Genomic DNA, 24,958 nt, shown 5'->3' with positions numbered 1-24,958 from the left:
GAGTTCAAGCCCCTCGTCAGGCTCTGCACTCACAGCACAGAGCCTGCTTGGGAGTCTCTCCCTCCCTCTCTCTCTGCCCCTCCCCACTTGCGTGCACACTCTCTGTCTCAAAATAAATAAATAAACATGGAATCAAGCTGGAAATACAATTTGGGGCTAGATTATGAAGTATGTTAAATAGGAGACTAAGGTGCTTAGACTTTAATTTGGTAGAGTAGTAGCAGATTACTGAAGAATTATGCAAGATGCTAAATCCAATCCAAACCATGCATGGTGAGGTATACTCTGGAAACATTACTCTAGATGTACTGAGCAGAGAGAGGGGAGAAGTGAGAAGACGTGCACATCGATACAGAAAAAAGACAATGGACATCTGAACTGAAGTAAGCGTGGAGGCAGGGGGGAGTCCAGAGTTTTAAGGAGCTAGAATCAACACTGTCATATACTGCATGAGATATCTGAAGATGGTTGCTTTTGAGTGGGAGTAAGTCACACATCCCCAAATAATTTACTCTCAGCTCTTTGTAGATTTGAACCTTTCAAACTTTGTGTTATTGAGGTTAATGTTAAAATTAGTTTGAATTATCCAAGAAGAGTGACTATAAGGGAAAAGAGGTAGAAGGCCAAGGTAGGTTGCATGTTTGTGTCGGGGAAGAGAGTCCTGTGGTGGAAAGTGTGGACAACACACAAACCAGCATCAGGAATTACAGATCAGGTGGTGCTCGTGTGAGTCTGGAAATGAACATAGTGCATTGTGTTTTCCCCTTCCAGGACTGGTATACTTCAGGAAAACCTTGTGTGTTTTGGCTCTCAGGATTCTTTTTCACCCAAGCCTTTCTCACTGGAGCGATGCAGAATTATGCCAGAAAATATACCATCCCTATTGATTTACTAGGATATGAATTTGAGGTACAAAACCCCCTAAATTCCACAGTATATCATTATTTCAAAATCATGTAATCAAGGAAGATATGCAGAATTCATATTTTTATGGTTCATTATAAATGACTTCTTTCCATTCTTTGTGTTTCATGAAGAAAGTATATGTTTGCCTTGCTACGTCTGATAGGACTTAGATATATATCTCCATTTTTAACTCAGATCATCTAATGCTGCTCTCCGGTTTCAGCAAAAACATGAGGTACAATAAACAGTGATAAAATGCTTCAAAAAGAACTGTATTATACATTTTGACACTTACACTCCTACTGAAAAATTTATAGTTTCACAACCTATCGTATAGTCGCGTTTCCCTGAGTATGTTCTGAAAATTGAGCAGATGTTTTCCTTCTGAGACAAAGTTGTCTGGGGAAGAGACCGTTACTAGCATGTGCCTCTCCCTTCAGGTTATTCCTTCAGATACATCTGAGACGGCGCCAGAGGACGGCGTTTACATCCACGGGTTATATCTTGATGGAGCACGCTGGTCCCGAACAAGGTCAGGGCTTTCAACTGCTGAGACTTCTTCATTGCAGATGAATAAGTAAAACACTGCTTCCCACCCACCCCACCCCTGCAACAAAAACGGCTCTTCTAGGGACTATGGCAAGTAAAAAATAATATCAGAATCCTTGCCATAAATCATTACTCAGGCTGGGGCAATTGATAAGTGAGTATTTTGAGGTCCTGAAGAATTTTTAGTTAATATTTCAATGGTCTTATGACTAGAAAAGTTAGTTGAAATTATTTCTTACTTCTTCTGTTTTAGGACTGTTACCTTCCATTTTGTAATGTGCAGGAGCACCTAACTTTTGATCATTTCACAGTTAGAATGAACTTCCCATTTCTGTTAGTGAATGGAAAATTTCTCTTATATGACAAAATAAATAAATATTTAAAATAAATACTGAATTTCCAGCTTAGGAAACCAAGCATTGCTATTCTTTTTAAAATGCATAGCGGTGGGGGGCCTTGGTGGCTCAGTCAGTTAAGCGCCTGGCTCTTGACTTCAGCTCAGGTCATGATCTCACAGAGTTCAAGCTCCACATCGGGCTTTCTGTTGTCAACGTGCAGCTCACTTCGGATCCTCTGTCTCCCTCTCTCTCTCTGCACCTCTTCTGCACTCTCACTCTGTCTCAAAAATAAATAAAATTTAAAAAAATAAGATACATAGGGGTAAGAGAGAAGGGGAGAGACTATTTCCCTTGGAGCCCTGCTCTTTATCAGTCCGTTAATAAACATAACCCTCTATTTCCAGGGTCAGGGCTAGGCTTTGCTCTCAAGGGAGGGTTGAATGTTGAGACCCAGAAAATCGCTTGAGGAGGAGCAGGAAGGAGTTCCTTTATATTATTACAAAGATAATTCCAAGACTGAGCTCTGATGCAGACTTAGCTGCACCTAGTTCATTTGGTTATTTCTCTCTTCCTTTTTTTTTTTTTTTTAAGTTTATTTTGAAAGAGAGAGAGAGAGAAAGAGAGAGAGATTCCCAAGCAGGCTTTGTACTGTTAGCATGGAGCTCTATGCAGGGCTCGATCTCACAACCGTGAGATCATGACCTGAGCTGAAATCAAGAGTCAGATGCTTAACCAACTAAGCCACTGATGCACACCTCTCCATTTTTATCATTTAACTTACATAGATGAATATATATATATTCATCTTTTCTCCTGTCCCTCCCTTCCTTCCCTCCCTCCTTTTCTCAAACAAATAAATAAACAATATAGCACAGGTAAAAGAAGACAGGTTTACTAGACAGGCAGATGTACGTTTGAATCCTGACTCTGGCACTTAAGAGCTGTGTTACTATGAGAAAACTGTTCAACCTCTCTGAGCCTTCACTGTTCACCTGTGTGTGGAAAAGGAAGGGGACAAGATCATGGTGATGATCAAATGTGACAGGATAGTGTGTGCTTCATGGATGGTACTTAAAAAGCGGCAAGAATTGGTATTTGTCCACTGTTGTTCATTGCTTCCTCCTTGGTTTTGTTTTATATTTCTTTCTCTGCATATTTCTAGTCCTCTCTTGTATTAAAAGCCAATATCTCAGTAGCAATTTCTAGAAGCAAATTTCATCTTATTTCTAATAAATGTTTCCATTTCTCTTCACAGTGGATTGCTTGCCGAGCAACATCCCAAACTTCTCTTTGACCTGATGCCCATCATATGGATAAAACCAAGTAAATATACTCCTAACAAAATTTGTTAGAGTTTTAGGGAGGATAATAATAGACATTTTTTAATGGCTCCCCCAAATAAGTCTCTGCTCAAATCTATTAAGACTTTGTTCAGTTACAATAAATAGTGGCTTAGGGGCACCTGGGTGGCTCAGTTGGTTAAGTGTCTGACTTCTGCTCAGGTCATGATCTCACAGCTCGTGAGTTTAAGCCCTGCATCGGGCTCTGTACTGACAGCTCAGAGCCTGGAGCCTGCTTTGGATTCTGTGTCTCCTTTCTCTCTGCCCCTCCCCCACCATGCTCTGTCTCTGTCTCTCAAAAATGAATAAACATTAAAAAAATTTTAAGAAGATGCAGTACACACACACACACACACACACACACTGGAGTATTACTCGGCAATCAAAAAGAATGAAGTCTTGCCATTTGCAACTACGTGGATGGAACTAGTCAGAGAAAGACAAATATCATATGACTTCACTCATATGAGGACTTTAAGACACAGAACAGATGAACATAAGGGAAGGGAAGCAAAAGTAATATAAAAACAGGGAGGGGACAAAACATAAAAGACTCTTAAATGTGGATAACAGAGGGTTGCTGGAGAGGTTGTGGCAGGGGGGATGGGCTAAATTGTTAAGGGGCTTAAGGAATCTACTCCTGAAGTCATTGTTGCACCATGTGCTAACCAACTTGGGTGTAAATGATAAAAAATAAACTGCAGAAAGAAAAAAAAATTTTAGTGACTTACTGTTTACATTGGGAATATATTATTCCTGTTTTGTGTTGCATTCATATTATTTCGGGAATATCATTCTGCCTTTTTGCTCTTATCCCAAGGGATGTAACATTTTCTCTGCCCTCCCCCACTTCTACTTTTCCAGAGTCCAGGGCTTCCCATCAATATTTTGATTCTGAACTGCCTTTGTACACCTCTCAGAGACACGTAGGCTTGACTCCAGCCAGTGGCTAGAATCTTCTGGCTACAAGAAACTCCTTGGCCTAGGAACCAGACAGGTGCCCACAGGCATAGATGTTGCAAGTCACAGGTGGGAAGGCCGGGGAAGCCAACTCTGCCCTCCTGGGAAAGACTCGCTCCTTCCCTCCTCTGGCCATCATCATTTTCCCACAAGTCTGAACAAACGAGGCTCATTCTTTTGTTTTTTCTTCTCTAGGTTTTTTTGTCCTCAGATAACTATCAATGGAAGCATGTCCAAATCATCCACAATCACCACTGAGCCCATTAAATATTTTTATTAACACAGTTCAATTATAAGTATGAGAAATGTGGCCTTAGTTTAGGAAGACTCCTAATATCTCATATCTGGCTTTTCAAGGATAATATATAGATTCTTTCTGTGAGTAGGTAAGTGTTGGTGTGTTTTTCTTAAGAACAACCTGCTGAAAGCAAACAGTAAGTTCTGCTTCTTCTGATTTATGCGTTTCTTGTATTAGGGCTGTAAGCAGCGGGGTCCCTATGTCTGCTGCATTACATGTGCTGGATTTTAGTACTTATTCCCTTCCTTCTCCTCCTCTCCCAGGTCCTCTGGAGTGTTTTCATGCCAGCTAAGTCATCAGAACTTAGAATAGATTCCTGTCCTCTAGCCCTAGAATCATGCCCCGTATGAAATCACTTGTCTTGTTTCACAGCCATAATTATATCCCAACTGTAAACAACAATAACAGCATTGAAGTGTTCAAATATCATAATCATGATCTTAGATTTAGTATGAAAAGAGTTGTTCTTTTAGTACCAATGGCTGTTTTCCCTTTAGCAAATTAGTGTATTTCTTTCTTTTCCAAGCTAAAAAGACTGAGATTGTGAAGTCGAATGCCTACACCTGTCCCCTTTACAAGACAAGTGAACGTAAAGGAACTCTCTCCACAACAGGACATTCTACCAACTTTGTCATTGCAATGTTGTTAAAGACAGACCAACCCACTCAACACTGGATCAAGCGTGGGGTTGCCTTGCTTTGTCAACTGGATGACTAAATTGGACAAACTTAAGAAAACATCTGAAAGAAGTAAAAAAGAAAATCTACGTTGTCTTCACTTCAAAATACATATGTTATGAAATCAAGTATCTTTGTGTCCTTCTTTTAAATGGTTTTTGCACTGTTCTCCTCCCTGGTGTACCACTCTTGACTGCAATACAGCCTTCTAGAAAACATGAAGAGAAATGTTTCTTGAAAGCACATGAAAAGTCTTTGAGGGGCACCTGGGTGACTCGGTTGGGTGTCCGACTCTTGATTTCAGCTCAGGTCACAACCTAATGGTTTGTGAGTTTGAGCCCCATGTTGGGCTCTGTGCTGATGGTGTGGAGCCTGCTTGAGATTCTCTCTCTCTCTCTCCTTGTCTCTCTGCCCCTCCCCTACTTGCACTCTCTCAAAATAAACTTTTTTTAAAAATTTCTCTATTTTTATAATTGAAAGTAAATGTCATATAAGGAATCGCCTTATATTTAATTGCTTTTTAAAAATTATTGCTATTATTAATTTTATAGGGGAAAGCATGTGACAGGAAATTTTAAAACTCAATAAATGAACTTTTTTTTTTAAAAGAAAGAAAAATCCTTGAAACTTTTGATATATATGTGAAAATCATATTTGGGGAAACTAGATAAAACTTTTAAATTTTTTAACAATGTTTTTATTCATTTTTTGAGAGAATCTGGAGCAGGCTCCAGGCTCTGAGCTGTCAGCACAGAGCCCGATGCAGGGCTCAAACCCACACACCGCGAGATCATGACCGGAACTGAAGTCAGCGGCTTAACCGACTGAGCCACCCAAGCGTCCCACTGGATAAAATTTAGTATCAGAAAACATCTGTTTTCACAAGTGTGCAGTCATTTCTTCAGCTTCAAGAGTAGTTCCCTTTCTACTCACTTACCAGAGATGGTTATAAATAAGGAAGTATCAAAACAATTCCGGAAGTAACCCCTTACATCATACTTTTACAACATCAGCTCCATTTCTTACAGTCCCCCGGGGCAGGAAGCGTACATACAGAGGCAGTAAGGTGGCTGGCGGCAGGCCTGTCCACCCCAGGCCATAGCGTGCTTCTTGGCATTTAGTTCGTGTTTAATTGGAAATACCAAGTGTCTCTTCCTTATTTTTAATAGTTAATGTTCTCATTTAGTATATACATTCAAAATATTAGTATAGATTATCGATTTTAAAACATTTCAACAATACAAAATTACAGTTGAAATTGTATTATCTTGTGTGTGGAATTAACTCCTTCCTTAGGATTCCCAGTACACTTTAGGCTGCAGCTCTGTAGCCCAAAGAAAATGTAGGTGCAGCTACCCAGTGAATCAGGACTGTGGGGACAGTCACTTTGATAAATCGGTCACAGAAAAATGGCCTCTCAGATGAAAAATTGATTCTGGTCTGCAGTGGCCATGAGCAGGAGAATGAATTCACTTCACACAGCCAACCCCTTGCAAAAGCATTTTATACCAGGAATAAAATGTTTAGTCCTTTAAATTTGATGAATATAGCAGTGAAGAGAAGGGATCGTGTTTCCAAATAGAGCTAAACCCCATGTAAAAAACAAGGAGAATGTGCCAGACTGTCTTATGATCATGTATTTATAGTAAAGCTATTAATGGAATGGCCACTACGGGGAGGGGAGACCCTAAATAGAAATGAAAATCCTGATGTGCTAATCTTACAGTGAGAACTTCCATGCTCTCCTAAAGGATATAACAGAAGGTAAAAAGTCTGGTATGTGATTGAACCTATTCTATGATACAACAGAAATGTTCTTTTAAACAACTGAGTTATTGCCTAAGAAAATACATTGTTTTTTACTACCACTATTCCTGTTATATGTTGTTATTATGAGAGTGCATATATTCCTATGATGTGTTTATTTTTAATATTTGCTGTTGCAGCATAAAGATGTTTTGGGTGAGGGCTACAATGACTGAGAAAAAACTCATAAGCTAGGTCTAAAATAAACCATTACTTTCATAGTTAAAACGACACTGACCCAAGTTTTATACGGAAGGTTGATTTTCCTGAGTAGGCATTAAGTAAATGGCTAATCATGGCAACTTCTAATTTATATTGAATTTGTGGCAGTCCAGAAAACTCTTTTGAATTTATGGGAAAAAATGTAATGGGTATTTTTTCTAAATCTTGCATTTGCTTCATTTATCACTCCTTTCAATTTTGTAGTTTTCTGAGTTTCATTTGTAATGAAACTGATAATCTTTTCGTAACTGGAAAAATATTGTCAATTCATTCTGACTTGAAATCTGTCAGCGTCTCACATGGATAATTACGCCAGTGATGAAGACACAGATGAGGACTTTGATACCCAGCTCGTCATCCAGGAGAGTATACAGGACATTCACAAGCCGGGAACTACACAGCAGGCACCTGCAGATGAGAGGTAATGGGATCTCATTGGTGATGTACTGGAAGGATTCAACAGTTGAGACTTGTCATTAGTATACTTCTAGTGTTGTGATAAAAACAGAAGAGAGGGTCAAAATCCATTTCAATTATCATTTCAGTATCTATGAGACTTGAACAATTTGGAAAGAATTCAGAATGTAATTAGTAAACAGTTGAAGGAGGTTAGGAGCAGCTCTACATGAGGATTTGGAGACTGGAAACCAGAAGAAATACATTAGGATGTGAAAGACTAGAGAACTCTAATGCACCCTGTCTTTAGGGAGCCAAGGAAATGCAAAAAGCTAAGCAATACACATAGAAAATTATCAGCCTTCGTGGGGAGACAGAGCAAGGTCCAGTCTTTTGATTCATATCAAAAGAAGGAATTATGTAAACTTAAACCCAGAAGAGACTAACCCTTTCTGAGGTGTGTCTTCAGAATTCTGTAATGACGGCACTAGAAAAGGACTCCGCGGGTCCCTCGCTGATGTAAAAGAATTGCCCTGGAGGTGGAATGTGCACAGCCAAGCACACCTGCTCAGATGCTCTCTGACTGATCTGCAACCTTACCCCCCCACCCACCAGCAGTTACTATTGTTTTTCAGGGGTGATAAAAGTTGTTTGCTTGGGGTGGTGACCTCTATTTGCCTGCTGGAGGTAAAACTGGATAAATGTGGTTTTAGCTCTAAGAGACTTTATAATTAAACATAGAGATGTTGAAATACGTTAAAACTATACTTTTTTTTAAAGTAACAAACTCACGGAGTGATCACTTTGTGCTGCACTATTTTTAAGCATTTTTTAAATATTGACTCATTTAGTTCTCATTACCTTTCTATGTTGTAAGTACTGTTATCCCTGTGTAGAAATAAGAATACTGATAAGCACAGATAAGTGTTACCCGAGGTCACAGAGCTGCTAGGTAAGAGGCAGGCAGTCTGGCTTCAGCGTCTCTTTACCACGCTATTCCTATACTTTTGTGTTACATTTAGGAATAATCTTTAAATAGTTAAAGTTTTGTAAAGAAATTGGGTTTAGGGGCACCTGGGTGGCTTCAGTCGGTTGAGAGTCTGACATCCACTCAGGTCATGATCTCATGGTTCATGACTTCAAGCCCCACTTTGGGCACACTGCTGTCAGCACAGAGCTTGCTTCGGCTCCTCTGTCCCCCTCTCTCTCTGACCCTCCCACACTTGCACTCTCTCTCTCTCACTCAAAAATTAAAAAAAAAATTGGGTTTATTAGATTATATTAACCTTGTGATTAAAATTTTTTAAGTTCATTCAGTAATTAAGTCATGATTTTAGACTGGAAGGCATAAGATTTTGAGGACTGAAATATTTTACAGAAATTGACTATAGTTGTAGATTTCAGTTATTAGACTTGCAAGAATTATATGGAACTTAGGAAGGCTTGCTGACTTGGTCTACCTGAGACAGGTGGAATAATGCCACCCCCCCACCAAGGAAGACAGACACAGGAGACCGATTTCCCTGGAGCATGTTTAGGGTCACACCACATATGTTTTGGAAGTATTCCCATTAAGCTTCATTTTAAGAGTTTGTTGTTAGAGTTCATCCTTGGCTAACTACTATTGCCCTTATTGTTTCCTTTTGTTTTTTGTCACATGCCTTTGTTTTCCCTCACTTTGGGGATTACATACATATTTATTTTCTATGCAGTTCCCATTCCTTTGTGAGCGCTGACTATAAGAAGATAATTGAAACAATAGAGACAGTTAAGTACTCTTCTTATTCTATCCCCTCCAATTTGTGGTAAGATGTGATGCTGACAAAGGACAAAGGGCAGCACCTCCCCTCTGAGCTGAGGAAAGCCTAGAAGTAGGTTCTCCCAAATGCTCAACACTGTGGGGGTGTCCAATGCTGATTGTCAAGAGCCTGCGAGAAAACACCACAGCACCACTTAGCCAAGAGCTCCTGGGCTCCTCGGTGGACTGGGCTCTTTCTCTGTAACCACACGAGGGGTGGCCACTGGCTGGGATGGTATGGAACACTAGGCGAACACCTGCTTGTTCGTCCTATGCCATTTGAATGCGTCTCTCATAAAGGGTGGTGCTAGAACTCTGTCGTCTCGTGCACTAACCTTGATGGTGGAATTCGGAAGCAGTATGGGCTGCCTTGTGTGTGTGCCAAATGTGAATCTGTGCCCATTCGACTCGTTAATAGGTAAGGAAGATGCATTGGCACGCCTGACCAAGTGCCATTCTGCTTTTGATGAAGCAGATGAGATAGGCTGGCTTCCTCTGCATAAGGCTGCGGTGCAATTAAGCAAGAACATTTTGGAAATAACTCTGAAAGGTAAGCTCCCTTTACAACTCTTCCTGATGCTTGTGAGAAATGAATTTAAAATTTATTTCTGTATCTTAACCTGTGTGGTCTAATGGAATTATTTCAGCTTCAAAACCCAGTGTGTGGGAGCAAACCACCCACAGCGGGGAAACGCCACTTTTTTTGGCTGTCAGCAGTTGCCTCTTAGAAAACACCAGTTTTCTTCTTGTCAACGGCTGCAATCCAAATGCCAAGAATTCTGAAGGCAATTCTCCTCTTCTTACAGGTAAATTAGTACCTTGTCTCTGGAAAACAGTCTGTCATTCTGAGTGTCCCCCATCCCAGAGGTTTTGAAGGCAACTTTTTAAAAATTTTTCTTAGTTTTCATCTTAATTCCAGTTAGATAACAATGTTATATTAGCTTCAGGTGTATAATATAGTGACTCCACACTTCCATGTAACACCTGGTGCTCATCACAAGTGCATTCCTTAATCCCCATCACATTTCACCCAAACCCCCCCCCCCCCCAGCAACCATCAGTTCTCTATAGTTAAGAGTCTGTTTCTTGGTTTTCCTCTTTTCTTCCCCCTTCTGCTCATTTGTTTCTTAAATTCTACAGATGAGTGAAATCATATGGTATTAGTCTTTCTCTGATGTCACTTAGCATAACTCTCTAGCTCCATCCACATCGTTGCAAATAGAAAGGCAGCTTTTTGTACATAGTTGCAGTGCTGTCATTCTGGTCCCAACTGACCCATGTCATGGGTACCTGACCCTCAAGCTTTCTACAGACTTGTCCTTGAGGTGGCCTGAGGCAAAATCTCTGCCAACTGGCTGATCATTTTGCATTGCATGGTGTCTTAACCAATTAATTTAGGTGTAAGAACGATAAAAGGTGAGCAGAGTAGGGAGAGGCAACCAATGGTGGGGTAAAGACGGCAGATTGAATACGAATGGCTAATTTTCCTCCCTCCTGAGTCTTCACTAAAATTATAGTCAAGAAATTGTCTTAATGAGGTAAAATACAAAAGAATGAGGAGAACAGGAGAGGAGACAACAACAACACAGTTTTTTAAAACCTGGAGAGCAGGTGGATGAATACTCAGTGACAAGAAAGCCAACTCAACTTGGTAGTGGGGAAAGCAGCACAATTACATCAAAGGCTTGGAAGTTGTTGGCGGCAGTTACCTCATGGAACGTGGGTGAAGGACAGGCAGCTAACGGGAGGATTGGTTGAACCCTATTAAGGAATGAGTAGCCAGAGTGGTCCCTTCTCCCAAACCACCCGAGTTCTGGACATTTATCATCTGGGAAATTTAAACAGAGGCTCTCTGGATGGGGGGTATTAGACAAGGGTGGGAGTACTAGATTGAAAATACTGGAGGAATTAAGCATAAGCCAAGACCTCCCAGCCCTCCTCTTCCACCAGGATTCTAGAAAGATGGCAACCAGGGGCGCCTGGGTGGCGCAGTCGGTTAAGTGTCCGACTTCAGCCAGGTCACGATCTCACGGTCCGTGAGTTCGAGCCCCGCGTCTGGCTCTGGGCTGATGGCTCGGAGCCTGGAGCCTGTTTCCGATTCTGTGTCTCCCTCTCTCTCTGCCCCTCCCCCGTTCATGCTCTGTCTCTCTCTGTCCCAAAAATAAATAAAAAACGTTGAAAAAAAAATTTTTTTAAAAAAAAGAAAGATGGCAACCAGAACTTTACCCTCCAAGAAGAGGCTTCTCTGGGGAATATGATATACCCAAAAAGAAAGAACTGAAGGGAGTGAAATTGGGGGTTCCCCCAACAAATGGCCCAGACATAGCAACATATAGCTATGACCACACTCCAAGAGCCCCTCCCAACATTTAGGATTCCCAGTCAGCTTTTTAGTCCCCAACTCTTAATCATGAGCAGATAGCCAAGGACTATCTGAGAAAAGTCTTCAACAGAGATAAGAAACTTGGAGGAGACAGACTATTTAGGCAAAATAAAATGTAGGGGGAAATTAGAATTCATTTAGAGCAATTAGTGAAAACTAATGAAATAATAGGATATTACCAAAAAACTGAACAAAACAGAACCAAAAACACTCTTGAAAATTAAAAATATGATAGTAGAAATATAAAACTCAAAACAAGTGCTGGGAGATAAAGTTTCGGGAAGTTTCCAGAAGATAAGAAATGGGAAATAGGAAAGAAAAAGAAAAAAACTAGGACAATCTAAGAGGAGCAACACATGAATCTCAGAAACGCTAGAAAGAGAAGAGACAAGATGGAGGTGGTACACCATCATGAAATAAGTCAAGAAAATGATTTCCTAAAACAAAGGACATGTGTTTCCAGAATCAAAGGGCACACTAAGTGCCAGCTCAATGAGCCAAAAAAAGACCCAACACCCTTGGCACTTGGTATTTCCAGTCCTACAGCACTTTCTATGGCACATTATAAACCGTTATAGACAGAATTCACACTGATTCAACATCTGGCTCCTAGCAAGATTCCTCATACACAGGGGTGCCAATAATTAACAAATGGATAGGGAGATGGATACAGTAAATTGTTTTAGAATCTTGAAGGACTTAAAGGTTATCATCCAAATGCGAATGATAACAGCATAAATGCAGAAAAACCAATTAGAAAATTTTAACAAAACACGAGGTTACGAATAATTTCATAATTACTGCTGTTTTTGTTTTTCTTTGTTTAAAGTACCCAGGAGCATTTCTAGGACTGTACTGGGTACTTAAGTTCCCATTTTCTTGAGGGAGGAACACAAAAATGATAAATGAAAATTTTATATGTTTTGTTTTTCAGACACATAAGCAGCCAATAGACAGTAACTGTTCATGGCTTACAGAAAAGACAATAGGGTATTGATGTAAAACACTATTGGTATTATTTGATATATGCCTCATTTAACAGTGTGTTTCCTAAACACAAAATGTTGGCACAGGGGGGTAGCTAGGAAGAGCTCATTAAGAAGCTTGAGGGACACTGGCTAATAAGATACTCTGGCCATAATTTCCTGGTGACATTTCACTTCCAATTTCCCAGCTGTTCTACGTGACTCCTATGACATGGCCTCCTTGCTGATCAGCCATGGGGCAGATGTCAATCTGCGGTGTACCAACGAGAGGACCGCTCTCCATGAAGCAGCCAAACTGGGCAGGCAGGACATAGTAAAGTTGCTGCTGGTTTCTGGGGCTCACCCTGATCCACGGAGCTCCTATGGATTCACTCCTCTTGCTCTTGCTGCCCAAAGTGGATACACTGAAATCATGGAAATGTTACTGCAGAAAGGCAAGATTTTCTATACGGTCAGCACACCCCCAAGGGATAACGTGACGCAAGCATCCTCCTTTTTGTGAAGAGCTTCAAGATGATAGAAATTAACATTTTATTTAAGCCTAACAAATGTCTGATGAAAGTATGTGTTAATACTGGCTACTAAAAAGCCTAGAGATTGAACAGTTCTCATTTGATGTGGAGCAATTTCCCTAAAATTACTAGGATGCACCTTACTCTAGCATAATGTTCCCCGACCATGCTGAGGATGGTCAGTTTTTAAATGTTTTGCCTGTTGTCCTTTTCTAGAGTCACAGAACAAAAGTCCTCATATTACCCCCTACATGTTGTCTCTGCTAAGTCATGAGGCAGTCCAATGTGTTATCAGATGCTTCTGGTGTTGGGAAGTTTTTCCTGATTGCTCCTCTTTGGGTCCCAGTTCTTCCTTTAGTAATAACCAAAACCCTGAGAGAAGGTAGGCAATTTACATTTATTGAGTACTTTCTAAGCACCAGGCAATAAGCTACCGCTGCCTCACGTGATCTTCTAAAACCCTAGGAAGTAGGCATTATCGTCATTTTATACTTAAGGAAAGAGGGTCAGGGATGGTACCAGTTGCAGGACTTCCTTTTAAACGTGCCCTCGGGGCGCCTGGGTGGCGCAGTCGGTTAAGCGTCCGACTTCAGCCAGGTCACGATCTCGCGGTCCGTGAGTTCGAGCCCCGCGTCTGGCTCTGGGCTGATGGCTCGGAGCCTGGAGCCTGTTTCCGATTCTGTGTCTCCCTCTCTCTCTGCCCCTCCCCCGTTCATGCTCTGTCTCTCTCTGTCCCAAAAATAAATAAAAAACGTTGAAAAAAAAGAATGTTTAAACGTGCCCTCTCCTGCCACCAATTTGAGATCTGGTTTAACTGGCAGAGTCCTTGGCTCAGAGAACTCTGCAATTTATTGGCTTTGAGGAGAACCCCCATTGATGACCCTGTTAAGTGAAGCAATGTAGTATCTAAAGCTTTTTTTCAAAGCAAATCTTTACCAATATTTAATAAAGTCCCAATATTAGAATTACCTTTTGTATTCTCCTTCCTGTCTGTGTCCAGAAGCCTTCTTTCTTTCTTTAACAATACATGGTCCTGGTCTCCAATATTCTAGACTACAGAGATTCCTATATTTAAGAACAACTTTCTGCTTTTTAGACTTACCTGAAACTTTACTATCATACAGGAGAGGCTGTTGTAGTTCCCAATCAGTGGCCATAAGACATTTTAAGTAAGATGTTTTAAATGAGCAACAGCAGAGATGTCTAAAGTCAATAGCTAGAGTAACAAAAATAAACACTAGACCCTTCATCTACATAACAAGAGTAACCTTTTGTGTAGATCACTGATTAAAATATAAAGAGAGGCACCAGATTTTAAATCCTTAACTCTAAAGAAACCACATCGGTTGACCTCAGTGAATACTTTCCGAGGTAACTCCCTTATGATGTAATTTGCACAAAGTGATATAACTAGTAAATGGCAGAGCCAAGATTTGAAACCACATCTGTCTCATTCCAAATCATGTTACTTTACTGCTCTGCATTATTAGAGTGGAAACACTGCTTCATAGAAATAGGCCCTGGGTCTGGTGTACCTGTATGTGAATCCCGAACTGCCTTGCTTACCAGCTGTGCGTCTCTGGGGAAGTCACTTAACCTCAATGAGCTATGGTTTTTTTCTCTTTAAAAAGAAGATACTAGCACCTGCTTGTTAGGGCTGTTGTTGTTTAGAAAGTATGCACACAGGAACCTGCACATAGTGAGCACTCATCCCATGGAGGCTTATTAGACATTTCTTCATGCATTCCAGGAGGGGGGGGGGTTCTTAATCACTGTATTCTGATGACTATGGAGTCTATTTACTAATTTACTATTTACTAATTTAAAGCCACTACATCTTTTTTATAGGAGCTGTGAATAAGCCCCGAATGATCTCCTTTCTCTTTGTCCATTTTCAAAGGTGACTCTTTCTTCAAAACCCATTTTACTGAGAGGCCTTCTGCAACTGACCCAAAACTCCTTTCTCCTTCCTTCACCATCCAGTTCCCCTCAAAATCCAGAACTGAGATCTTTTAGAGGACATTTTGCCTACAATTGTACTCTTATTACCCACACCATCACATGACAGCATATTGAGTACTGCAATTTATCCTTTTAACTATAAGTCCCCAACTTCAACAACAAACAACCACAGTATGTCTTACTGTGAACAGCTACCTAAGAACATGTGAAAAAACAGAACAAACACCCATTTTTCACCATAACATCAACAGATGGCATGGTGTTAGTCCAACAGGATTGTTGGTACCATGCTATACATAAGGGTGGGGTAAGTGGACTTTTATAGGCTAGTCTGGAAATAAAATCTCCTTTAAAAGGACTTCTCCTGGAATTTGCAAGTTCCAAACAATTAACTTATAAAGTTACTCTGAAAGCCAACCTAATTTTAACTGAGAGACTGCTTGCACCATTTCTTCCTTCCCCAACTACATTATAAACTGGCCGAGAGCAGGAGGCACCTTTCTTATTTCTTTGACTTTGTAGTGCTTTGCTCAAGTGGCTGCTTAATAACTGCTTTTTGGTAGTGCTTCTATATTAAGAATGCGTAAGTAGTAGAGTGGAAAAGATTTTTGCATAACAAGACTTTTTCTCCTCTTAGGAGCTAATGCTCTTGGTCAGGCCTCTGACTCTTCTTCCATCTTACTTGAAGCCGCCAGTGGAGGAAATCCAGATTCTGTGACTCTCTTGCTAGAGCATGGAGCTGATGCCAACATCCCTAAGAATTCAGGCCACCTTCCCATTCATGTTGCAGCTGACAGAGGCCACTTGTTGTAAGTTCAATGACATCACCACAAATAATAGAACTAGCAAAAGCTGTGGGGTTTCTTTGGAGCAGCTTCTGGGAACTTTATATTCTTCTTCTCTGATCATATAATTCTAACACCCTTTTAAAGATAAACTCAACCAGTAAGACCGTGAAGTCAGGCATCCTCTGTAACCACAGAAGAGACATAAAACTATTTTATTATCGGGTCTTTAGGCAATAAGGGGAGCTCCCGGTCTCACTAATTGGACTAATTCTGAGTTTTATATCTAGACAGTTTTATTTAACTTCACTAAGTAGCTGAGCATTTACATGCAGGAATTATACTTTTTGGGGGTTAGGGGGTTCTAAATGCCACCTGATACTAATACCACCTGTACTAGCATATAATAATCGTAAACAGGTTAATACTACATCTTAACAAAAACAATTTTTTAAATACCCCCTGAAACTCTTTCTCAGAGCCCTGAAGATTTTGGTTCCAGTTACGGATTTTGCTGCCATTAAGCAGAGTGGCATCAGTCCGGTCCACTGTGCAGCAGCAGGAGCACACCCCCAATGCCTGGAATTCCTCATCCAGGCTGGATTTGATGTAAATTTCATGCTGGATCAGAGAATTCGCAAACACTATGATGACCATAGGAAGTCAGCTTTGTATTTTGCTGTATCAAATGGTGACCTCTCTTCAGTTAAGCTGCTTCTGAGTGCTGGAGCTCTGCCCAATCAAGACCCAGTTAACTGCCTCCAGATAGCCCTAAGGATGGGCAACTATGAGCTGATAAGTCTGCTGCTACGGCATGGGGCCAACGTCAATTACTTCTGCAGAGTCAACCCTTTACATTTCCCATCAGCACTGCAATACACATTGAAAGATGAAGTCATGCTCAGGATGCTCTTGAATTATGGGTATGACACAGAGCGATGCTTTGATTGTCCCCATGGAGACAAAGTTCATCCTTGCTATACTTTTGAAGGCTGGACATCTACAGTTATCAAAGACACTATGGTAAGTGCACAGTATTGTCTGTATCAACTTATACAATCATTATTAGTGGCCCTGGACTACACCAAGAGATAAGACTCCATCCATTCTCTCCAGAAGATCATAGTTCAAAAGATTTTTAAGTTTATTTATTTTGAAAGAGAGTGAGCAAGAGAGAGCAGAGGAGGGCAGAGAGAGAGAGGGAGAGAGAATCCCACGCAGGCATCATGCTGTCAGCAGAGAGCCCAACGTGGGGCTCAATCTCATGAGCTACCCAGCTACCTAGCTCAACTGAGCTCCCCAGGAACCCTGAAAAGATTTTAATGTGATAAATACGTGGTAAAATTAACATGATGGTAGATGTAAAAGGTACAGGAACAGTTCAGAGGGAAGTGATTTAACTTTACTTAGGGAGTATCACAAATGAACTAGCATCTGAGTAAGGTTTTAAAGAATGAATGTAGTCTTACAAACTAGTTATGTTTTTTCTCTGAAGTGCTGAGTCATCGAGCTAAAATGTTTCTAGGGTCCTGATACCTGTATCCCTTAGTTCTTGGCTATCTCTTTTAGGTCTAAAATTTGATTAAATAGGTTTCTTTGGCCACCTTTTTAATGAGAAAGAAACACAAAAAATGCAGTTGAGTACCCTCTTCTTCTTGAGATGTGTTCCTCTTGTGATGTCTGCATCACACCAGTCTATTTCCCCCCTAACCGGTCATTTCTATTTTCCCCAACTTGAGCTCATCCCCAACTTTTCAAAAAGCTGCCACTCTTCAAGTTTCACACGTTACCTTCTCAAAAAGACCCTTCCTTACCCATCCACCGTTATCTAAGGTAGTTGTCTTCCCTAATCTTCTGATAATGCTATTTCTTTTATAGCACTTACCACTTTCTGAAATTATCTTTTTAACATTTACTGATTACATGTCTCCTCCACAAATACATCAGTGTAAGTAAGCTCTTGTTCACCACTTTCCTCAGCTTAGAGATCTGTGCTCAGCACACAGATGCACTATAAATACCTGAGTTCTTATTAAAATCAAAAATTAAATAGTGAACGGAGAAAGCACTTTGAATCAATTCTGGAAAGTGAAGGCAACATATTAATATTGTATTATTAGTTTTAGGTTATGATTAATGTAGGAGCTAGCATTTAGGTGTATATCATCTTGTATTATTTCCTGACTTATTATGTAGTAGTACTTGACTTCTTACATGGGCATCTTGTCTAGGAGCATGTAAATTACCTACCGGCAGAAACGATCATATCCGTCAGGCATGAGGATAGGAGTAGGTTGTGAATGACAGAAAACCCAAAATGAAAGTGACTTTAATAAGGTGGCTCGTTCCCTTCATATAAAGGCCACAGGTAAACAGCCTTCTAACTGGACAGCTCCTGACACAGGAGAAACTTGCATCCACATTCCAGCCAGCAAGGAGGCAGGCAGGCTGAAGCAGCACACACCGTGTTCTTTTAAGTGCATTCTGGGGGTTGCTCACACTTCCACTCACATCTCACTGGCTAGAACTTAAGTGGCCACGTCTAGGTGCAAGGAAGCTGGAGAGGTAATCTTTATTCCAGAGAGCCGTGTGGCCAACCAAAGGGAACAATGGATATTAGACAACTGTCTCTTTCACACCCTGATTACATCTTACATAGTTCTGAAGATACAGCAGTTAAGTATTTTTCCAAATGTCAGAGCTAAGAAATCATTTCCTTGTTCAATGCCTGGTTTATAAATGAGGGGCTTGAGACCTTGGTTCCTAACTTTGAGTTTTGTGTTCTAAACCCCCCCCATAGTTACTCCAGTTTTTCATTTGCTTTCATAGTTCCAATTTTCTTCCTTAGTTCTGTGAAGTAATAACTTTGTCATGGCTGCAACATCTCTCTGGGAAGGTTGTTCGAGTGATGCTTGATTATGTTGATCAAGTTCGAATCTGTTCAAAGTTGAAAGCTGTGCTCCAAAAACAAGGGCTCTGGTCAGAAATCCATTTTATCTTAAGTGAGTATCCTCCTTTCTTCTAAAAGATTTTTACTAAAAATAAAAGGTATTCTTATTTGTTTCATAAAACATTCTCTTCTGGTTAAAAGCTTTATCTAAAGAAACAAAGGAAAATACTATTCCTCTCTAAAAAAAAAGTTACTATTTATTACTTACTTTGTACTTCTTATCATTTCCCAGTAGATAAAATCTGTTAGGTAATTACATATTATATGGTAGGTAATGCCTTTCTCCTAATCCCATGGAACACTGTACATACAGGAATTAATAAAAGCTATGAAATGGCAACAAAAACAGGGATGAGAAAAGGTGAAGATCTAAGCCCGCAGAGAATATCAAAGGATGCTCCAAACCACATTCTTTCACAGTAGAACATAAGTCAAATTAAGAGTTTCTTTCATCTAATTTCCCCCTGGGTGGTGATCTTTTAGTTCTCAGCCTGATCCAGAGGGATAGGACAGGGCAAGGGAGTGGTTAGAACACAAAGATTTAAGGATTTCAGGTCTCACAGGCCAGAGCCACAACTGATGCCAGTCTTTGGATTCTTAACTTGACATGGTTCTGTAATCGTATCTACAGGAAGGGTTGCAAAGAGAAGGGAAAAGCTGTTTCGCTTTTAACTTTTCCATTTCAACACAGCAAATGAAAATTTTGGTGGCTTAAGTATAACATACATTTGCTGACTAAACCCTAAGATCACTAAAAGAAGGAACAGCTCTTTTCCATTTGGATAACATGTGTTTCTCTCATTTCAGCAAACCCTCGATCCCTCAAACATTTGTGCCGCCTAAAGATCCGGAAGTGTATGGGGAAGTTACATTTGCGCTGCCCTGTCTTCATGTCATTTCTTCCATTACCAAACCGTCTAAAAGCGTATATCCTTTACAAAGAATATGATCTTTACGGACAAGGAATTTTCACAGGAACCTGGTAATCAAACTGGATGAAAAGGTATATTTCTTTGAGTTGCATTTCTTAAAATTTGACTTGTTACATAGGATTCATTATTTCTCACTTTACCTAACAACTAAAATCTCAATGCAAATCTACATGTTAATACTATTTCTTAATAGTCTTTTTTTTTTAATTTTAATGTTTATTTATTCTTGAGAAAGAGACAGAGCATGAGCATGAGTAGGGGAGGGTCAGAGAGAGAGAGAGAGGGAGACACAGAATCCGAGGCAGGCTCCAGAGCCCGACGTGGGGCTCAAACTCACAAGCTGTGAGATCGTGACCTGAGCCAAAGTCAGAGGCTTAACCGACTGAGCCACCAAGGCGCCCCCTATTTCTTAATATTCTTAATATTGCTTCTCAAGAGCATTCTGAAAGGCAGTTAAAAAAAAAAAACTGTAAAATTTCAATTAACAGAAATGTATCAGTTCTCACTCTGTACTGATTTTGTATTAAATGTAAGAATCTACATTTCTACATGCTCAAAACAGTAAATGTCACCTTTAATAATTTAAAAGGATTCTTAACAGTAATCCTTTTTAGAGAGAAGTACATACATAAAATGTCTTAGTAATTACATTGAATAAAATACTGACCCCAGTACTTGACCTACAAGTTAGCTGTTCTTATGCAAAAGTCCCAAGGCCAGCTTAATGTCTGTTTACTTGTAGAGTCCCGCACTGAAGTGGAGTAATTTGGTTAACTGAAACAGAACTTTCAATTGCAACGTCATCATTAATGGGAAACATGCAGTCCTTCTTTCCATAAAACCCTGGCTAAGGGTTCCCATTTACTGGTTAATGTTATCACTGGAATAGAAATTAAACGGGTTTTCAGATGGCTTATGTTTTTCTGTACTGACTCTAGTGCAGTACTTGACACACAAGAGGGGCTCACTGATAGCAGCTGTATTTGTTAAATTATTTTTTTAAGTTTATTTATTTTTGATAGAGACAGCATGAGCAGGGGAGGAGCAGAGAGAGGGAGAAAGAGAATCACAAGCAGGCTCTGCACTGTCAGCGCAGAGCTCAATGTAGGGCTTGAACTCATGAACCATGAGATCATGACCTGAGCCAAAACCAAGAGTCAGACGCTTAACCAACTGAGCCACCCAGGAGCCCCTTTTTAAATTATTTAAAAATTTTTAATTCTAGTATTTAACATACAGTGTTAAATTCGTTTCAGGTGTACAATACAGAGATTGAACAACTCTATACATTCATCACTCAGTGTTCATCAAAAGTGCACTCCTTAATCCTTATCACCTGTTTCATTCATCTCCTCACTGACATCCCCTCTGGTAACCATCAGTTTGTTCTCTACAGTTCAGAGTCTGTTTCTTGATTCACCTCTCTTTCCCTATGTTCATTTGTTTTATTCATAAATTCCACATATGAGTGAAATCATATGGTATTTTTCTCTGACTTACTTCGCTTAGCATTATACTCTCTAGATCCATCCATGTTATTGCAAATGGCAAGATTTCATTTCTTTTTTATGGCTAAATAATATTCCATTGTGTATGAATACCACTTCTTTATCCATTCTTCTATTAGTGGACACTTGGGCTGCTTCCATAATTTGGCTATTGTAAATAATGCTGCAATAAACAGGGGTGCATGTATCATTTTGAATTAGTGTTCTTGTATTTTGGGGGTAATACCCAGTAGTGTGATTACTGGATCATATGGTAGTTCTATTTTTAACTTTTTGAGGAAACTCCATACTGTTTTCCAAAGTGACTACATCAGTTTGCATTCCCACCAACACTGTACGAGGATTCCTTTCTTTCCACATCTTTGCCAACACTTGTTTCTTGTGTTTTTTCAATATAGCCATTCTGACAGGTGTGAGATTATCACATTGTAGTTTTGAGTTACATCTCCCTGATGATGATGTTGAGCATCTTTTCATGTTTATTGGCCATCTGCAGGTCTTCTTTGGAGAAATGTCTATTCATATCTTCTGCCCATTGTTTAATTGGATTGTTTCCTGGGTGTTGAGTTGTATCAGTTCTTTATATATTTTGAGAACAACCCTTTATCAGATATGTCATTTGCAAATATCTTCTCCCATTCATTCAGTAGGTTGGATGCCTTTTTGTTTTGACAGTTTGTTTCCTTCGCTGTGCAGAAGACTTTTATTTTGATGTAACCCTAATAGTATCTTTTTGCTTTGATTTCCCTTGCCCCCAGGGACATATCTAGAAAAATGTAGCTATGGATGATGTCAGAGACATTACTTACTACCTGTGCTCTCTTCTGGGATTTTTATAGTTTCAGGTCTCACATTTAGGTCCTTAATCCATTTTATTTGTGTATGGTGTAAGAACGTGGTCCAGTTTTCCCAATACCATTTGTTGAAGAGATTTTTCCCCATTGTATATTCTTGCCTCCTTTGTCAGAGATTAAAAAACAAAGATTAATTGGCCATAAAATTGTAGGTTTATTTCTGGGTTTTCTATTCTGTTCCATGGAGCTATGTGTCTATTTTTATGCCAGTACCATACTGTTTTGATTACTATAGCTTTATAAGGTAACTTGAAGCCTGAAGCTGTGATTCCTCCAGTTTTTTCAAGACAGCTTTGACTATTCAAGGTCTTCTGTGATTCCATACAAATTTTAGGTTTGTTCTAGTTCCGTGAAATATGCTGTTAGTATTGTGATAGCAGTTGCATTAAATCTGTAGATTGCTTTAGGTAGTATAGAGATTTTAACAATATTTGTTCTTCCAATCCATGAGCATGGTATGTCTTTCCATTTCTTTGTGTCATCCTCAATTTCTCTCATCAGTGTTTTATAGTTTTCAGAGTACAGGTCTTTCGTCTCTTTGGTTAAGTTTGTATCTAAATAGTTTGTTATTTTTGGTGCAATTACAAATGGGAGGATTTTTAAAAAGCTTTTATTAAAATTCCAGTTAGTTAACATATAGTGTAATATTAGTTTCACATGTAGGATTTAGTGATTCAACACTGCCAAACCCAATGCTCATCACAAGTGCACTCCTTAATCCCCATCACCTATTTAACCCATCCCTGCACCCAAATCCCCTCTGGTAACCATCAGTTTGTTGTCTATAGTTAAGAGTATGTTTCTTTGCCTCTTTTTCTTTTAATTTCACTTACTGTTGCTTCATTATTAGCACATAGGAATGCAACAGATTTCTGTACGTTGATTTTGCTTCCTGCGACTTTACTAAATTCATTTATCAGTTCTAGTAGTCTTTTGCTGGAGTCTTTAGGGTTTTCTATATATATCTGCAAATAGTGAACGTTTTACTTCTTCTTTACCAATTTGGATGCCTTTTATTTCTTTTTGTTGTCTAAGTGCTGTGGCTAGGACTTTAGTACTATGTTGAATAGAAGTGGGGACACTGTACATCATTGTCTTGTTCCTGACCTTGGGGAAAAGCTCTTGGTTTTTTCCCACTGAATGTGAAGTTCACTGTGGATTTTTCATATTTGGCCTTTATTATGTTGAGGTATGTTTCCTCTAGACCTACTTTGTAGAGGGTTTTTTTTTTTTTTATCATGAATGGATGTCATACTTTGTCAAATGCTTTTTCTGCATCTATTGAGATGATATGACTTTTATCCTTTCTTACCAATGTATCATGTTGATTGATTTGTGAATATTGAACCACGCTTGCATCCTAGGAATAAATCCCACTTGATTATGACGATTTTTTTAATGTATTGTTGGGTTCTGTATGCTAGTATTTTGTTGAGGATTTCTGCATCTATGTTCATCAGAGATACTGGCCCATAGTTCACTTTTTTGGTGGTGTCTTTTATCTGGTTTTGGTATCAGTGTGATACTGACCTCATAGAATGAATTGGCAAGTTTTCCTTTCTCTTCTATTTTTTGGAATAGTTTGATTAGAGTAGATATTAACTCTCAAACGTTTGGTAGAATTCACCTGTGGAGCCATCTGGTCCTGGACTTTTGTTTGTTGGAAGTTGTTATTACGCAATTTCTTTGCTGGTAATTGGTCTGTTCAAATTTTCTATTTCTTCCTGCTTTATGTAAAATTATGTTTCTAGGAATTTATTTCTCCTAGGTTTTCTAATTTATCAGCATATAATTTTTTATAATATTCTTACAATTGTATTTCTGTGGTATTGGTTATTTCTTCTCTTTGATTTTATTTTAATTATTTTTTTTAATGAGTCTGGCTAGAGGTTTATCAATTTTGTTGATCTTTTCAAAGAAGAACCAGCTCCTGGTTTCAGTGATCTAGTTTTTGTTCCAATTCATTTATTTCTGGTCTAATCTTTATTATTTCCTTCCTTCTGCTGCTTTGTTTTGTTCTTTAACTCCTTTAGGTGTAAGGTTAGGCTGTTTTGAGATTTTTCTTGCTTCTTGACATAGACCTATACTGCTGTAAACCTCCTTCTTAGAAACGTGATAAAAGCAGTTATAGAATGTAGGTTAAATTTTTATTTCTGTATATTCTGTGAAGGTAAGTACAGGTTTCTGTACTTGGAAAGTGAGGAAAGTGAAGAGACATGCATTCAGCCACACCTGTGTAGCATTTCGATAGCACATCAACAAGAAAAGAGTGATGGGTAGGATGATGTTCATTTTCACCACAGGCCCAGTCAACTACAGCCTTGTTATTTGTATGTTTAGTGTTAGTATACTTTTTTTTTTGCATAATATAGTCATCTCAGGGAAACTGAAGTTAGAGAATTTCTTTCTGATGTGGAGATTCATGGCTATACATTCAGTAAGCACAGACTTAAAGTTACTTTTAATGATATGATTTTCACATTCAAACTTGCAAAATTAGCTGGCATGAATTTTTATTTTTTTAATCAAATTGTGGTGTCTGTTTTAAGTGAGTAGCGGATTATAGATATGTCAATATACAAATATATTTACGATATACATGCACATAGATACATAATTCTAAAGTTAGTTTTATCTACTTCCTGGACCTTCTAAAAGTATATACATTTTATATAACTCAAAACGAATTAAAACAGATACTCCCAATGGAAGAAAAGAACTTGGTAAGTGCTATAGGAAAGTATAAAGAGCACATGGGATGAATATGCATTAGTATTAAAATTACACATCAAGCTC

General features: G+C 39.2%; 3 protein-coding genes across 12 annotated transcripts in view; 2 read left to right on the top strand and 1 right to left on the bottom strand.

Moving 5' to 3' along the window:
• Positions 1-5,196, top strand: part of DNAH12 (dynein axonemal heavy chain 12) — a 210,872-nt gene extending 205,676 nt beyond the window's left edge. For all 8 annotated transcript variants that reach the window (XM_042979211.1, XM_007084416.3, XM_042979213.1 and 5 more), the window contains 4 exons: positions 772-909; positions 1,347-1,438; positions 3,049-3,116; positions 4,918-5,196. In XM_042979211.1, the coding sequence (XP_042835145.1) occupies positions 772-909; positions 1,347-1,438; positions 3,049-3,116; positions 4,918-5,108 (489 nt within the window). In that variant the 3' untranslated portion in view covers positions 5,109-5,196. The remainder of the gene's footprint in view (positions 1-771; positions 910-1,346; positions 1,439-3,048; positions 3,117-4,917) is intronic.
• A 646-nt stretch (positions 5,197-5,842) lies between these two features.
• The window catches only part of APPL1 (adaptor protein, phosphotyrosine interacting with PH domain and leucine zipper 1), a 56,773-nt gene continuing 37,657 nt past the window's right edge, over positions 5,843-24,958 (bottom strand). The window contains exon 23 of one of the 3 annotated variants that reach the window (XM_042979205.1): positions 5,843-7,504. Coding sequence is in view for 1 of the 3 variants with exons in the window: in XM_042979207.1 (XP_042835141.1) it covers positions 7,490-7,504 (15 nt within the window). In the remaining 2 variants the exon portion in view is untranslated. Of the gene's footprint in view, positions 7,505-18,788; positions 18,954-24,958 lie in introns of those variants that run through there. The other 2 variants (XM_042979207.1, XM_042979204.1) reach the window with 2 other exon arrangements.
• Positions 7,396-20,043, top strand: ASB14 (ankyrin repeat and SOCS box containing 14). The gene is made up of 10 exons (XM_042979209.1): positions 7,396-7,517; positions 9,205-9,259; position 9,591; positions 9,709-9,840; positions 9,938-10,096; positions 12,848-13,093; positions 15,771-15,942; positions 16,398-16,941; positions 18,767-18,920; positions 19,676-20,043. Exons 1-10 carry the CDS (start codon positions 7,396-7,398, stop codon positions 19,852-19,854), a joined length of 1,764 nt encoding a protein of 587 aa, XP_042835143.1. The 3' UTR covers positions 19,855-20,043.

The sequence above is a fragment of the Panthera tigris genome, chromosome A2, assembly GCF_018350195.1.
Source record: "Panthera tigris isolate Pti1 chromosome A2, P.tigris_Pti1_mat1.1, whole genome shotgun sequence".
NCBI classification, from domain to species: domain Eukaryota; kingdom Metazoa; phylum Chordata; class Mammalia; order Carnivora; family Felidae; genus Panthera; species Panthera tigris.
The sequence above is the reverse complement of the archived record's forward strand: the minus strand, read 5'-3'. Positions and strand labels throughout refer to the sequence as shown.